Consider the following 16,957-nt stretch of genomic DNA (forward strand, 5'->3'; position numbering starts at 1 on the left):
CAGATGTCTTTATGTGTTGCAGTCACTCGGCAGAAAACAAAGGGTGATGAACGTTTTCAGTCTAGCCTCTAAAACTCTGGAACAAAGGAAATCAGGTCAGCGGACCTGGTGTCATCTTTTAAGAGTAACTTGAAAACATATTTTTATCAGAGCGCTTTGTATTGACATACAGTTACAGTAGTTTTTACTTCATATATACCTTCGTTGTCATTGATTGTAATTGTGTTAATGTGCTGTTTTTATAATCTGTAAAGCAGTTTGTAACATTTCTTTTGAAAAGTGTTCTTTAAATAAAGGTTATTATTATTATTATTATTATTATTATTATAGTGTCATTATGAGAAACAATGCTATCTGCTAAGTCATAGATAAGAGAAAAATCAAACTGACCATCTGAGAAGCCAACCAAATTTGATACTACATGTAAATTAGTACAGCGTTTCAGCTCTAGTCGTGTTGCCTGACTATTTGTCTTTAGGTCACCTAAAGCTAAACTAGGCCACACAGTTGGTGTCTGCAGTAGGTTTAAAACAATATCCACATACTTTCCGACACACAGTAACGAACAAATGTTTGGTCACACCTTCTTTTCTTTTGAATGAGAAAATGTGTCACACCATGGTGTCATGTCTAAGGTGTACAACACTGCCTACTTGATATCATTTGAGAAATTCTGACACTGGACCCGTTACGTCCCACAGGTCTAAATAATGGAGCTGCAGGGACATTTTTAAATATGTGATGCTTAAATAATAAATTTCTATTTTGATTGCTGCATTTGGCTTTCATGACAGCAAAATGCAGTAGGAACGTTGTTTCAGGATTTCCTGAATGCAGTTTAGAGACTTTACTTTTACAGTTTTGATGGAATGAAAACTTTTCAGAAGAAAACATATCTTGACAGAATGTTGCAGGCAGGAGTGTGGCTCTATTTCAGAAAAGAACAGACTGAATATTCAATGTCACACGTTTGTATTGCATGAATCAAAGCATAATAGGGGCACTGAGCAGCCGAACTCTCAGACCTTTATTAGATACGCACCTTCAAATCACCTTTCCTGAGTGGTAATTTGGCTGGGACACCAGACAGCCACGACAGAATGGTTAATAATATTCTCAGTGAGCATTAGTTTGATGAATGAGAATCAGAAAGCTGATTTGTTACAGCAGAGGTATCATTTAGGAGATGGATTCTGTGACACTTCTATTAAACGCTCACACTGTAGAGCTGGTGTATGAACTGACGGACATGGTAAGCCCATCAACATTCATTATGGTAATGTAAGAAAAAGACACTTGTCTTGAGAGTAAATGAACAGCACTGCTTAAATGGCTGAATGAGGAATCAAGGAGAAAATGAGGCAGCAAACTGCTGACATGACTGGTGAGTAAAGGGAATTCAGAAAATCTCTTGAGGACAGATTAATATAAAGATGTTGAAATTGTGTTTGCCAGTTACAGGATTAAATAAAGATATGTACTCCACATTCCACTGTTTCTTGGGAATAAATGTCCAGCCATTACTTGGCCTTTTTCAGTAGGTGTCACATTTAAGTCTCTGTGTCCTGTTGACTCATTGTCTAAACATGCTGCACCTGGTTCAGGAGCACTGAACTGAAAAGGGTGACCTTTGTTATTAAGGCCTCCTCCACTCCTGTTGGTTCACAGCACGGTGATCCTATGTGTCAGACTTAGTTAAAATACAAGAACATGTCTTCATTATTACCAAAAGCTTTATTTAGTAGTTTCAGTTCAATAGGAAATGAGCACCGTTTTTTTTATATCAAGGCAAACAACCATGTCTGTCTTCTGTGACCAGATGTGAAATGAGAAAATAATGGACAAATAATATAAAGATATACTTTATACTCAGTAAAAGCTCAATTAAATTTTGATGGAACTGACTTGCAGATGCCAAATATACACAAATGATAATACAAATCAGACAAAAAAGTAATATTTCAAAGAAATAAATCAAAATGTGATAATATGACAAGAAAAGACATGATAGAAATCTTACAGAAATACAAATCTAAACTGAAGAGAGTGAAATTATTACTTTATCATTAAAAATAGACAGAAGAAATCACAACCATTGTGTCTTCACACACCATCACAGATGCGAGTCAAGTCCTGGCTGATATGTTCTCTGACGTTCCTGAACCTCTGCCTTCTGGCCTTTAGTGTTGATGTGATAATATCCAGGATCATCTCCTTTGTCTTTGATGTGTTGAGCATCCGGTTATTGTCTCTGTTCCAGCTCGCTAGGTTCTCAAACTCTTCTCTGTAGGCAGGTTCACGTCCCCTCTGGGACCCTTGTGCTAAGAGTGACGGAGGGTGAGATGTGTTTGCCTCCACAGAGAGAAGCTACACAAAAGGTAGCATTATTTATTTATATTAGTTTTTCTTATTATATATGTTCATGAAACATGTACTTGTTATATTTTGATTTATTTATTTTGTTACATATATTTTAGGTATTTTTACTAATGATGATTAATAATGATAATGATCATTATCATCATCTTTTTATTTATTGTTTTCAACTGATTACATTTTTAACTATTTAACAAAACAGAAAACAAAAAACAAAACAAATTAGAATTAAATGTAAAAAATAATTTAATTCCATTATTATTCAGTCAGCCGAAATATTCAGTGTGAATTGGAGAATATTGTAGAATCATTCTGACCTTTCCTAAAGCTGTTAACACTACCATGGGGATGGAAGTTTTGGGTTTTATTTTATTATAAGGATTGCCCCCAAGTTTGCTACACATATATCCCTCTCAATAACAGATAATATGTTATCACATCATGTTTGTTCCAAGATGCACATACCTGGGTTATCTACATTAAAGCAAGCGGTGGTACCTAGTCACATTCACAGGTTGTAGAGGTGAACAGATGATTTTTAGCACTAAGCTATCACACCTTGTTTTGGTGCCACAGCTGACCATTTTTGAGCCAGAAGTTATGGACAGTTATTCGTGGTCAAATATATTTTTGAGGCCTTACAAGCATTCAGTACTTTAGTATCAAAAGGACCCCCAGCTGATGTAGCAGAAGTTTGGGCTTGAGGGAAATATTTGATGAGAGAAAGTGATGTTATTTGATTGATAAAGAAAACCGAACTTTATTCTTTTTATTCAGGTCTTGTTGATTTTTAATGGTCCAGTTAATAAAAACCTACAAATTACTCTAGTAAAATCCTGTTAACCAACTCAGCTGATTACTTACGTCATCTTTGTCAGTGAAAGAGCTTTTACATGACTGTCTGCATGAGTCTGTTAGAACAGTTACACAACGACCGTATTAAAGGCAGCTAAAGTAAACAAATCCTGTCGACTTTACACTTTTAGCAGTGACTACGCCCATCGTTTATTGTCTGTGGTCATAACAGTATCAGTTCAGTAGTTCAAAGTTGATTTTCCAGCTCTGGCCATGAACTGGATGAACGGGTCATTGCTGCAAAGAGATGACTAATCACAAAAATTACACAGAAAAGATTCATCATAAACAAAAATCAGGAATTTAAAGAAATCTTTACTGCTCCATCTTTTAAACCAGTCGTTCTGAGTGGTTGTGATGGAGTTAGAAAAATTTAAATAGTGTAAAAACAAGGAAATAAAGATAAAATTTGTAGCACATTTGAATTAATAAATTAAAGTCTAAAATAATAACAATATAACATGTGGAAGCTTTAGTGTTTTTTTTTTTATCAGTTTCCTTGTACTTCAGAAAAGCTGCACCCTGTACTGGGATAATACCTCTGATGGCTGATTATTAGTGAACAGTCAAAATGGCTGAGGCTAAGGAGAGAGGAAATTCCCGATCTGGACAAAACAACGCTGTGGGTGCCATGTTGAAGAAAAACTGTTGACAGGCTTCAGGGTTACTTGGTATCTTGCTGAACATGAGCAAGTAATAAAAATGTGACTTCATTCCTCTTTATTCCTCTATTTATTTACATGAATTATTAACAAGCCCAGTCACTTCGAAGGAAGCGGTTGCTTTCTCTGCTTTGCTAAAAAGATTAAACCTGACCTAATTATGTTCACTGTGTCACAGGTTGTTGTATAACTTTACAGAGAACCAATAAACAAGTTTGTTACTCAAACTACTTTTAGAGTTTGTGACATCATCAAAAAGTTCATGGTCCACCTACAGAGGTGTGGCTTAGTTATTCAGCACACTGTAGGATGTGGCAGCATAACTGAGGGATGACTGAACCATCCCAAACTATAAGATTTATCAAAAAGGAAGCTTTTAAGCCTGATCTTAAAGGTAAAGAGGGTGTCTGATTCTGAGCCCAAACTGGGAGCTGGTTCCTTAAGACAAAGGCCTTATCGCCAAAGGCTCTGCTTCCCATCCTACTCTTAGACATTCTGGGAACCACAAGTGAACCAGCAGTCAGAGCAGAGCAGGGAAATACGGAACTATGAGCACTTGGTCATGGCGAGCTTTTTTTGTAAGGAGACAAATTTTCAATTCTATTCTGGATCTAAAAGCAAGCCGGTGAAAAGAAGCTATCAGTCACATCAAATTAAGATAGAAGTCTGTCCCCGTGAACACATTTACTCCTGACTACGCAGGGTTCACTACTTAATTTAAAGTCTAAAAGAAGAAAAAGAGAAACCCAGGAGTGGGGCAGGGCTTGTTTTATTCCTTGTTTATGTTTTTGAGTCAGACACTTTTGAGCCTTGTATCTTTTGCATATAATTCCAGTTTATTTTTAAGAAAAATAAAACAGGTTAAATCAATGACAAAATAATGTAACCATAGCAACAGTTAACAACACATATGTATTTGGTAACACTGACTAAGCTAAAGCCTGAATTCATACAGATGTAATGAACATGTTCTGCTTCTGTAAACTGATATTTTGTTTCATAGCAATGATTATGAAAAGAATTTAAAATAAAAAAAATGGAAATATAAAATTAGGAAAACAAAAAACAAATGTACAAAAAAAAAAGCATCCAGTTCATCTATAGTTGAAAATGGACCGATCTGCGATCAAATTAACACTGTTAATCTAAAAATACAGGAACAGGACATAATAAGCTCAGTGTGTTAATAACTTAATATAAATATCTGATCAGGACGGCCATTAAACAACCTGTTCCTCTGAAATAAATTTATTGCTGTGACGCAGATATTAACACAGCTCATGTCACCAACATCAACTGGACCTGCAAATAAAAAACAGTGCTTGTAAACCTGTGCATGTGGATGTACAAACACACACATTTCTAAAAGGCCAAGCAACTGTACGATTAAGCTGGCCTGGACTTCTTTCATCCCAGTAACAAACACAGCAGCAGCTTTACTTTAAACACTAAGTGTAGGAGTGCTTTCTTTTAAGAATAAATCAGCTTCTCGCCGTGTGCTTTGACATCTGTACAGAGATAGACGAGGCTGAAATGCTTAAAAAGTCACAATCGCTGTTCCTGAGGATCTTTACTCCAGTTTGCTACTGTGGGAGAACTTCCTGTCTGGAGGCATTGTACACAAGCTCCTTTCAACAAATATTAAATGTCTCAGTTTGTCTTAAAGCCATTTTCCCTCCATGACTTTTAACAGGTTGACCTTTTACCTCAGAAAACCACTACATATGGAAGAAATCTGAAGCCGTACCAGGAGACCACCCTAGCATTCACAGACATAATGATGGTGAGAAACTGCCTTCTCCTTGATCCTCTCGGCCGTTCTCCGTTGATTCAAGTCCAGTAAAGCCTTCAGCAGGTCGTTTAAGCTGGCTTCTTTGCCCTCTCGCTCCACCCACATATTCAGCAGCTCGTGGACCTTGTCTTCATATTGAAGGGTGTCTTTGCTTTTAATCATGTTGTCGCTGAAGTCGAGATGGCGGAAAAACCTCTTGTGGTGGTCCACGTCTACTTCTTCAAAATATTCAAAGCATGATCTCAGAGATTCCTCACCTATAATCAGATTAAGAAGATCATTGAAACACCTGGAGTAATGACATGTTTCATGAACTATTCTCACTAATTCACGGAACAGGAAAAACTGTGTATGGCTTTATTTCAGCTTTTTTTAGAGGAAACAGATGAAAGCGTCTTACCATTCACAGGAACAAGTATTGGAAAGGGGGCATCTTCCTAAAAAAAAGACAAAACAAAACAAAAACACACATGAACATGTATAATTTCTTACCAACTTAGGGAGCTGAAATCAAACTCTTTAGCCAAGTGGTCAAAATACAATCCCTCATCATCATGTGGATGGATATTAAAGCAGAGACTCCAATATTCAAACTGCTTTGAGCAACATGCAAACCATCATCATCTAATACATCTAACAGGGAGCCACACTGCCTGCACGGTACCCACAGTGGAAGCGGTCATGAGGGCCAATCAAGCCAGCACATCCAAACACACCTGCTTGCCAGTTAATTACACACAGTGATGCAACCCGACCCCGACTGATTCATAAGCTAAGGTCCAACATAATCTAAGAGGCGGTGTTGTGTTCTACACAGTCAACCACATGTTCGAGACGTGGATTTATTTTCTTACTTAGAAATTAAAAGGCTCAAAGTGGGATTTTAAAGCCTAAAATCTCACAATTTATTGAACTAATCAGTAGGACTAGTGGGACTAGTCCTACTGATTATATAATAACTCAATCATTCAAACACAGGTAACTGAAAATGAACTTGTAATGGTGCCTTTATACCGGCACTTCTTAATTAAACCCTAGGAGGATAATACATTCAAAGGGTCTGGTTCATTTGACTGAAGGTGTGAAAACAACCTGGATAATCTGGCTGTGCTATTTACATGCAGACAGGATCACTGCTATTTTTTGGCTTGCATCACAGTAAAGACCTATATTTACATATCAACAACATCTACTGCTAGGGCTCTTCTGCTGCTAGTCTTGTTAACAGGAGTTTAGCTGTTAGTTATCGTATTGAGGAGACTGCTACATGTAACACTGTCACGACACAGACTTGCTGGATTCTGTCAGCATTCTGACTGACTACATGATCGCCAGGTTTTGGTTTGGCTCCTGTCAGTCAAACCTGTGTGTTTGCATGTGGACTGGATTGTTTTTTAAACATGTGAAAGAAAAGCGCCATTTCTCCAAGTAGCCACATTAGTGTGGCGAAAACCCTCTTCAGACATGTGACACCCAACTTCAGCGACTTCATTTGGTCATAAGTGACCCAGACAATTCATAAACAGTGAATCAGAGTCCCAGTATGTCGACTAGACTTACCATTTGCACATGACTGGACGGAGCAACAGATAAAAAGCAGTTGTTTAAAACACACTGCGGGTGGATGGTAGCTGCTGTATGTTTTGTCTACATGTTTAAGTGAGAGAGCTCTAAATGAAACCTGAGCATTAGTAAATTTTAAGTGCAATAAAAATTCCCCAGCAGCACACTGAAAGTGTCTTCTGTTAGGCCTGATACAAACATAATTTTGGGCTGTTTTTGTCCCGATTTTGCCTCTTCCCGACCTCAGACAGCAAACGCCCGATGATTGTGAGATTTCCCTGTCCAATTATCATTTGGTCTGTGGTGTGTTACGAGCCGATTTGTCCCGATAATCTGCTCCGAAACGGGTCGTAGCCGACAGTTGGGAATATTGAACATGTTTAATATTTTAGAGACGATTTCAGAGGAAAGACGACGACTCGAGCATTGTGACTGCATGGATGATGATGTGGTACAGAATGTAGCCAATCAGAGAGCGAGCTGGCTGGGGAACAAGGAAGTAAATAAAGTCCGTGTTCACGACGTCTCTAGTCTGTTATTTTTTTCAGTTCTGTATTTGTTAACAATAGTTCCAAGACCACCATCATTCCCTCGTCCTATATATCCTCTTCCATGCTGTGTGTTGTGTTTTCCGATTGTTACTATGTTTCTTCTTCTTCTTTGTTATTTCCAGGTTGTTGCTATGGTTCTTCACTACATTTTGACGTTTGTCCGGCTCAGAGGACTAGATTGTAGATGAGTTGCCGGACAGCATCGTCATGTGTGTGTTGTTCTGTGATTAGATTATCGGAGCACACCACACACATTTTTTTTATCTTCACGGGTGAGGTCTCGACCAGATAAAAACATCATAAGATTAAAAAAATTATGTGTGTAGCAGGCCTTAGAGCCTCAAAGCTCAGTAACTCAGTGAAAACAAACAAGAAGTAAGCTGCTGAGAGGTTAGGAAGCAAGGACAGAAGCAGGTTGGAGACAAGCTGTTAACCTCACCCTCCGGTTGGGCCATACATGGACCGCGGGGCTCGCTTGGAGGGGAGTTGTAAATTGGCAGGGTGGGCTGGTTAGACTGTGCTGGGAGTTGCTGGCAGAGCTGCTGGGTGTTTCACACAGCATTTTATGCTCATCCTCCATACCAGCATAGGATTTGGGCCTCACCAGTGGTCGGGTGATCAGATTTGTGCTGCCGGCCTTTCTACCTTCAGCGTACTCCTGTAGAGAGCAAAGACGGGTTCAAAGAGACATCCTTCACACTTTAACTTCTTCTGAGGCAGCAATAAATGTTATATACATTCTTCTTCATAGCTTATCTTACATGGGCCGTATTAATCCTTTTTTAAATAAAAAAAAGCTGTTGTGTGAGAAACGATCTGCAATGACTTACTGATCCAGGCTTTATACCACCAGGGAGGTTTGTCTGAGAGTCTGAAGAGAAGATGGGAAAAAATAAATAAATTATACAACTGTAAGAAACCCACTTAGTTCCACATAAGCAGCTATTTAGCTACTGTGTGAGCTCAATTTACCTTCATTACTTTACTCAGATTAAAGCTATGCTCAGTAAAACTTTGTGTTGCTCATAGTGAAGTGAAGCCTGTCTGATTCAGAAGATTTAAACATCTGCATGTCCCTAAGAAAAACAAACGGTGAGCAGGAAGTGTTAGCATCTTCTCCGCCTCAACACTTCCACCTACCGCAGTGGCCACATCCACTCAAACCATCCTATGCAGTCCAGATTACAGGTTTCTGTACCCACAATGCTACATGGCTGTGTGCTGACAAATGACATTCCATGTGATGAAAATTCACTTTCTTCCTAATTTTTATTACAATTTACTGCATGTTTGACTCTTGGAATCCATTCTCTGAGGTCTCTAGATGTCCAAGGACATGGATATGAACCTTAACATTGTGGAGCAATTAACTTATTTGGGGTATGCATGTGTTTTGAGGTATTTTTTTTTCTGAAAATATGATCTGGGCTTTAATACAAATCATGGCCAGGGAAGATTACTTAGGTTTGTTTTTTTTTTTTTCTAAAGTGCAAAATTAAATGAGTTTTCTGATCCTTGTAATGTTGCATAGACATGCACACACCTCAAACGCAGCGTTGGTGTCTCACACTGCTGCTTTATGACCCATGCAGCAGGTTTCCTTAACATGTAAACTGGACTAACAGAATATCCTGAAAGCAACCATAACTAGACCAAAACACAATGAGTGGAAAACTGTATTATTTAGAAGGTCAGCAGTCTAAAAAATGTTTAGACTCATGAGTGTGCCATTGAGACATTTTAACCGGTAAATCCCATTAAATGTCACAGATGTTGCCAGAGGTGCAAATCACTTTCTAATGAATTCATCAACACACAGGAAGGTGTGCAGCTCGAACAGTCTCTAAACAACAATCCCACTGGAAGCTCAACTTCATGATGACTCTGCATTTCCTGCTATCACGTTCATGGAAATGAAAAGGTATTGCGTAACACTGCAACTTCTCTTTTTTAAACAATTTCATTCTTTTGTCATCATTTTCTGTTTGTACTTGTTCATGTGTGGGTGTATTCTCTTCACAAAGCCACACTGGACCACATCACCTAATACTCATTTAGATTTACACGTGTAGTCTGTACAGGTGATTATAGATTTATTTTTCCCCACACATTGTTTATACATGTATAAATATGCTGAATTTTCATGTTTCCACCTACCTGTTGTTCTACATTTCTTCTTGTATATGACAACAACAGCTACACTCACAGCAAGCAGGACAAATGCCAAAACCACCAAAACAACTTCTGGTGAGGATGAGAGAGAGAAAAGCACTAATATTAGCACCACATCCAGGTTTAGACCATTTCTTCAGTGTCAGTGAATCCTGTGTCATTATATGAATACTGGGGCCGGAAAATCAAAACAGCAGCCTCATCTTCATGGTAAAAGATACCTAGGGTCGAGCTCGACTTGGACTGGATCTTCTTGCACTCTGTGTTGGTTGTAGCTGTGCAGTTCCTCACTTCCTCTTCATCGCTTTCACATCTAGTTAGGAGGAAGGGAAAGGGATTCATTTAAAGCATGAAAGAAATAAAAAAGGGAGGCTGTCATAGGAACACTACAAAGGTGATCCTCCTATTGTTGTTATCAGTGTGTTGTCTTATTTGCACACTCACCTTGAACACTTCTTGCACACTTCACATGCGTGGTCAGGATGACAAAACAGCCCCGGTTTGCACTGGCATTCAGTGTTTTGCGTGGGACTGCATGGCCTTACCACTTCCTGATCTGAGAAGGCAGCATTAAACAGGCCTTGTTAAGTCAGAGTTTATGCTCAGAGAGCGCTGAAAAGGTTCAGTATTGATTTTTCCTTCCACAGTCATTCCAATCGATAGCATAAAGCTGTCAAGTAGAATTACCTGAGCGACACAGAGTGCACCTGAAGCACTGCTGGAGGCCATTGGCATGCTCGGCATAGGTCCCAACACTACATTCTTCACATGCACCCATTTCTCCTGCTTTGGTGCAGGTTGATTTAACATATTTCCCTAAAAAACACACAAGAAACATCCCATATTTATCTATCCGTATACCTGGACAACCCAACTAGTCGCTTTAGATAAACAGCAGCAGCCGCTCAGGCTGCGTCCTAAAATGATGCATTTCTGATGCGAGTTGGTTGACTCCGTGTGGCATTTACCGGGTGGACAGCTTAAACAGCAGATGCTGCCGTGTGGATACTCCAAGTCAGCATTGCAGGAGATGCCCCGTCTCGTCCTGTTGCTCCTCGAGTCAAAGCCAGGCTGCGGGTATGCCCCGGTGGGGCTGAGTATGTAAAACAATGCAGAGAAAACCTTCAAGAAACAGAGGACATCAAACAAAGAGTTTAAATTAAGAAATACAAAAGGTTTTATGACCACTCTCAGGTCATAAAAACAGTTTTTTAAACCTTTTTTTAGATTTCAGGCAGAATAAATTTACAATATTTGTGAACATTTAAACAAAAACTCTTTCCAGAAAAAGTGAGAAGCTTTCCAAAATGTGACAAAACTTAAATCTTAACGATTTAACTTTGTTGATTCATTTAAAAATGATTCTGATTGTGTTCACTGATCAGTTTAATTTTATCCAGATACATTTCAACAAGGTGTGTGTGAGCATCAGCATGCTCAGACATGTCGGAGAGAGGAAACAAATAAATGCCAAACTATCAACGTAACTATCACGCTGCTATGACCAACACAGCCAAATGGGCGGAGTCATTCATAAAAACATTTCCAATCCAACGTGGTCTAGTCTGAAGGTTTTATGTTTCTCAGTACAAACAAACGTTGGTCAAGATCAAATCTACAAAAGCAGCATATTGAGAAAAAGACCCAGGGATTTAAATGTGATTTCTTTATTTAATAATAAATCCCATTGGTTGAATCAGACCTAATTACAATTATTAAACAACACACTTTTGCAAATATCTGAGCAAACTGCAGAGATTTTGCATTATTAAAGTAATTTACCAGTAGACTAAGAACAGGATAAAACTAGAAAAAAAAGTTATATTTCCACCCATATTCATCATCTCTGAACTCTCTCAGACAGGCTTTCTTGCAGTTTCTATAAGTAGTGTTCATTAATAGTTTTTCAAGTTTTTTGAAGGACTTTCAAATCTCCTTTTTGCACGTTGATTTTGTTCTGATCTGTCAAGATGATCTCACACGGCTTCCGTAATGTTGAGGTCTGGACTCTGGGGAGGATTAATAACTCCACAAAGCCTTTTAGTCCAGTTCTTGTTTAATAAGGAATAGCTCTGAGATTTCTCCCCAACCTTGGGAACAGCTTCTGAACAGCCACCTTTTACAAACAAGTGAAAAAAGGAGCCAGTGTCCAAATAAAAGATTTTTCATTACTGAAACTGCTTTAAACATTACAAAGAAGTCTCCTTGGAAGCAAAATATAAAAAGATGAGGACTGGTTCAAGACGTTTACATGGTATTTTTGTCTTAAATACTTCAACTATCAAACTATACAAAACCTAGAACTATATACGAATAGTTACACTAAAACTATAATAAAAAAAAAAAAAGGGAAGACAATTTTCCACAAATGCTTCCTTCCTCCCTACGATGATATGATGCAACAAATAAGTGGGCAGAGTTGTGTCAGGTCATGAATATGCGAAGTTAAACATATAGAGGTTTAAGTAGAGAAAGGGATTTTCCTCAGACAAGCTCCAAGTCCATCTTTAAGAACACAGATTTGAGCTAAAGGTGTGAAAACGTATCTAAAACAGCCACCTCCAAGTCATGCAAGTAAAAATCAACTAAAAACTACAATAATAATAATAATAAAACTTATATTCTGCCATCTGATTCAAACACCCCCTGTGTGAAACAGCCTGTACCTGCCAGAAGGAATAACCAAATATGGAAATCACACACACACGCAGTAAAATATTGTCCACACCCAGATTTTTACCAGTACATGCTGGGGCATCTCCCATCAAGCATTATCTAGGCCAATTTTTTTGCGCAAGAGCCATTAACAGAGATTTTAATTCACCTGTCTTCAACATAAAATCTAATAAAAATGGCATGTTCAGACAAATCATCCATACACATTTCTGAAATACTTTTATCTGACAGTTCGTGAAACAAACTTAGTGTCGCACCGAACTCCATGTAAAATAACTCAACACTACATAACACAGCTCGTTGTCTTATATCAAACATTCAAATTAAAGTATGAAAGCTTATTCTGAATCTTAATTAAACACACTTCTATTCGGCAATGTGTATTCCACAAATCATTGCGTTGTTTTGACGTTATTTTAACTCTTAATCTCAATGTTACTTTATCTTGCCGATGACAGGAGGTTTAATGACAGTGTTACTGAGTTAACCATTGTCACGGTAAATTGAACAGCAAACACCTGGTTTGTGTTAGTTTAGTTTTTATTAATCATTTTATGTCTTTATCGTTTGTGCTGTTTGAATAAATAATCCAGAAGCTTGAATGAATGAGTTGACATGGGAAGTGGTTGAGGAATTTCGCACCTGCAGGTTAAAAGTTTTTTTTTTTTTTTTCACACAAACACAAGCCAAGCGGGAAATCCCGTTTTAACTTCATTTACCAAAGAAAATCAAACTGATAAAAAATGAGTCTTGTAGTCAAGGACTACCTCACTTTTTTAAATTCAAGCTTTTAACCAGCTTTAATTGTTTTTTTTAATAACTTAAAACCATATTATTAACTATAAAAAGCTCTGGGTGTTTCTAGTTTAATGTTAGTTGTTTACTTTTCATTCATTATAATTAAACACCGGCAAACGGCATGTTTTATAATGACTGACAGCCGGTGTTTGTGTCAAGGCCAGATTTTCCGTCGGTTTTCAGCTCCGTGCCTTTTTTAAAAGAAGAAACTTACCAAATACATGAAGAAGCCCTTCATCGTCTGTTTAAAACACCAAAATCCACAAATTTGAACAGTTTCATTCCCCCCAAAAAATACAAATGTGGCTTAAAATAACGTGACAAACGCCGAGTTGCGAGACGCTCGCCTGAAGTTCAGAAGTTTAACTCAGGTGTTCCTATCTGTGGCGAGCAGACGTCTTTCTGTGGACGACGTCATCAGAGGTGCGTGCGCAGCGGTATAAAGGCGGAAAAAGCACCCTGCCATCAAACAGCACCACCTCACAAGGAGCGCAGTTGAAGCCACTCGACTGTGGACTGCAAGTAATGTGCCTACTGTTCATATTCACAACCCTTCGTCCTCATGGAGAAAAACAAAGGTCTCAGAATATGTAACAAACTTTAAGAACTGACAACAACAACAACAACAACCACTGCCAGCCTGTTTATGTTGACCCAGATAATTATTTTGCAGGCTTTTGGGTGATTATGTTGTAGATAGATAGATAGATAGATAGATAGATAGATAGATAGATAGATAGATAGATAGATAGATAGATAGACAAAATGGCTGCATTTAACACATGGAGAAGTTGCAGACTGGCTCTTCAGTGGACATACATCAATGACAGAAATCCATCATCGGTTTTGGCAGAATGCCAGCTTTTGTAAAAAAAAAAAAAAAAAAAGAAGAAAAGGAACTATGCTAGTAAATCACAAGGTTAAATTTGTCTTGATAGTCGATTTTTAAACAAACACGCTTTAAATAGCTGGTGAAGGGGTCTATTACCCCTTTTTCTGGCCTCAAATGGCACCCCCATTTGAGGCCAGAAAAAGGGGTTCATATTCTGGCAGAGGGTTCTGCCAGTAAGTCAGACTATGTTGGTCCCAGTTTTAACTTTCGAGAGTATAGTCAAACTATGATTGTTGATAGATGTTGTGAATTTGGGGTCTGTAAGTTACATAAAGTCAGAAACAGAATGGGTGCGTTCTGGCAGAGAGGTCTCTCCGAGATAATTTTATTTTCGTTTCCATTAGTTAAAAGTCGATAACAACTGGCTGGTATGCTGTTGGTAAGTTCTCAAGGATAGTAAACATGAATATGCACCATCTGCAGGCGACTGGCTGCCACTACGCTCCTTGAGAGCGGTTGCTCTTCATGGCAGGGGTGCTTTTTTCAGCACAACATCTGAGATGGGGCGGAGTAGCTCCTTTATTCACCGTTTGGATGAATGTATTAACGCATTAAATACCATGTAATAATAAAAACAAAACAAAAACAAACAAACAAACAACAACAACAAAACAAACAAAAAAAACAACAACAAAAAAACCCAATACAATAAGGACTTTTTTAATTGTGGAAACAACTCCTAGCAAACTATTTAGATAAAACAGAATATTAGTTATAAACTTTTCTCTTAATGTATGGATTGTGACTGTTCCGCCATAATTAAATAATTGTATCCATCACACATTCAAACATTGAATCTCAACAACCAAATATTACTGTTTGATATACTTCCACATTTACACATCTATCCATTGTCAGTACTGTTTGATTATATTTAGGGTTGTTGAGACCTGGATCCTGTCCACGGGCGGAAAGAAGGGTACACCCTGGACCATCACATCCTAAATGAATCCAAATAAAAATGTCAGTTTTGAGGCACTGGTTATATTTGTTGTGTTTATTTAAATGAAGGAGTGAACTTTTCCTTGTGGTTTATACCTGTTACAGGCTGCACATGTCTGTGGTGGGAAGATTAGAAAATGATTGTCAATAATGTGAATGTATGTAAATGACAGAATACTTTTGTCTTGTCAGGGTCATTTAAAAGTACAAATGCAACAATAAAATGTGCTGTTGATGATCTTCCTCAGCTGAACTGAAGTCACCAGCTTCATTTATTCATCGCTGTTTTCAGGTCGAAATAAAGGTTTCAAATCACAAATGTGTGTCTAAACTAGAATTTTATTCAATTCTTTACAAACCCATGTGATCTCCTACATGTATATGATTTATTGGATGTGTAGCATAAACTGAAAAAAAACTGTTGTCTGCTTGTTTGCTGGTAGGGAATTCAAGATAACAGATGTTCAAACTGACCCACAGGAAAATCCTCATTACTATTTGATATCATGGAGGAAAAAATAACAAATTAAGAGGTATAGAATATCTTTAATAAAAAGGACTCCAGCCATTCTAATTTCAAGCTTGGGGCCTGGGAGCTTGAGGGTTCTTCTTTGGTGGCGTTCATGGGATCTGTCTGAGTCACTTTCTCGAACGAAGAGTCACAGCCCCAAATCCCCCGACTATCACTGGAACCTCACAACCTTTCAACTTATGTTAAGGGGAAAGTCTGAATCTAGCAAGAACTGAGCTCTGAAGAGCTGCAATTATCTAGTTTCCTGAAAAAGAAAAAGGAAGATCTACTTTCACCTTCCAGCATCCATTTTCAAATTTGTTTGTTTTCTCAACACAGTGAAGTTGACAAGTGAAGACAATGAAATTATTTTTTTTTTAACTTATATCTAAAATAAATACAATTAAAACATTACTGATCACTTTTTTTTAAATTGAGCTGAACTTATTCTTTACCAAATCCAGTATTTGTATTTCATTTTCCATCACATCCACATCACATGCTGCATTGTGTGTCAATCTAAGCTCAGCATCTAAATGACAACTATAATGCAAAATGAATAATGAATCCAAATGGTTTGTATTTGTGCTGTTTAGGATCATTGTGAAAACAGTCCATTTAATCCTGTCTTTATAAACTGCACAAAGTCACCCATAAACAAAGCGTTTAGCAAACCGCGTGCTTGTGTGTGTAGTTTAACATTATCTAACAAACGGTTGTCTGCAGCAGACAGATATGCAGCCTAACAGGAAGCAGTGAGTTGATGACATGGAGGACATGTATGCGAGTTGGAGAGGAGGGAAATAAAACCTGTGTTTCAGGCTGTCGATTGTGCTGCTCTGAGCTGTGGCTGAATTGGTTGGACAATGATGAACAGTTGGGGCTGGCGACTCATACATGGGGCTCATAGTTGAGTGACTCCTGGCTTCATCATGGGCTGATGGGCTTACAGAAACAGAAACCATGCAGTCCCTGTACATGTCTGTTGCACACTGCAGCGCATCAACAACTTATTCTACATGTTCATGTTGCCAGTTATTTAGACTTTGCTGCATTTTGTGAACGTCTGCCCTTTTTTCCACTGTATGCTTCTGAAAAGTGTGTTTTTGATGATAAGGCCGGGGAGGGGGCTCAAACCTCTCGGCCACTTTTCAAAGATAAGACATG

The 16,957-nt window shown here is 38.1% G+C and overlaps 1 protein-coding gene across 3 annotated transcripts; it reads right to left on the reverse strand.

Moving 5' to 3' along the window:
- Nucleotides 1-4,662: 4,662 nt before the first annotated feature.
- On the reverse strand, nucleotides 4,663-13,835 carry hdr (hematopoietic death receptor). Of its 3 annotated transcripts, none has more exons than XM_041999266.1 (10): nucleotides 13,660-13,835; nucleotides 10,940-11,093; nucleotides 10,659-10,787; nucleotides 10,416-10,527; nucleotides 10,193-10,284; nucleotides 9,957-10,040; nucleotides 8,630-8,670; nucleotides 8,239-8,457; nucleotides 6,086-6,122; nucleotides 4,663-5,942 (listed from the first exon to the last, which is right to left on the reverse strand). In XM_041999266.1, the coding sequence occupies exons 1-10, from the start codon at nucleotides 13,681-13,683 to the stop codon at nucleotides 5,653-5,655; spliced, it is 1,182 nt and encodes a 393-aa protein (XP_041855200.1). In that variant the 5' UTR covers nucleotides 13,684-13,835; the 3' UTR covers nucleotides 4,663-5,652. The 3 variants fall into 3 exon arrangements, with proteins under 3 accessions (XP_041855200.1, XP_041855201.1, XP_041855199.1); XM_041999267.1 differs by having other exon boundaries at nucleotides 4,664-5,942; nucleotides 8,404-8,457; nucleotides 9,957-10,043; nucleotides 13,660-13,834; XM_041999265.1 differs by having other exon boundaries at nucleotides 4,664-5,942; nucleotides 9,957-10,043; nucleotides 13,660-13,833.
- Nucleotides 13,836-16,957: the final 3,122 nt, after the last annotated feature.

The sequence above is a fragment of the Melanotaenia boesemani genome, chromosome 11 (assembly GCF_017639745.1).
Source record: "Melanotaenia boesemani isolate fMelBoe1 chromosome 11, fMelBoe1.pri, whole genome shotgun sequence".
In the NCBI taxonomy this organism is placed as follows: Eukaryota; Metazoa; Chordata; class Actinopteri; order Atheriniformes; family Melanotaeniidae; genus Melanotaenia; species Melanotaenia boesemani.

Excerpts from the sequence above, each read along its gene's own strand:
- hdr (XM_041999265.1), bottom strand. The coding sequence starts at position 13,683 with ATGAAGGGCTTCTTCATGTATTTG. Across the intron at positions 10,788-10,939 it reads CTGTTTAAGCTGTCCACCCG|GGAAATATGTTAAATCAACC; the intron begins GTAAATGCCACA and ends TGTGTTTTTTAG. Across the intron at positions 10,285-10,415 it reads GTGTGCAAGAAGTGTTCAAG|ATGTGAAAGCGATGAAGAGG; the intron begins GTGAGTGTGCAA and ends CCTCCTAACTAG.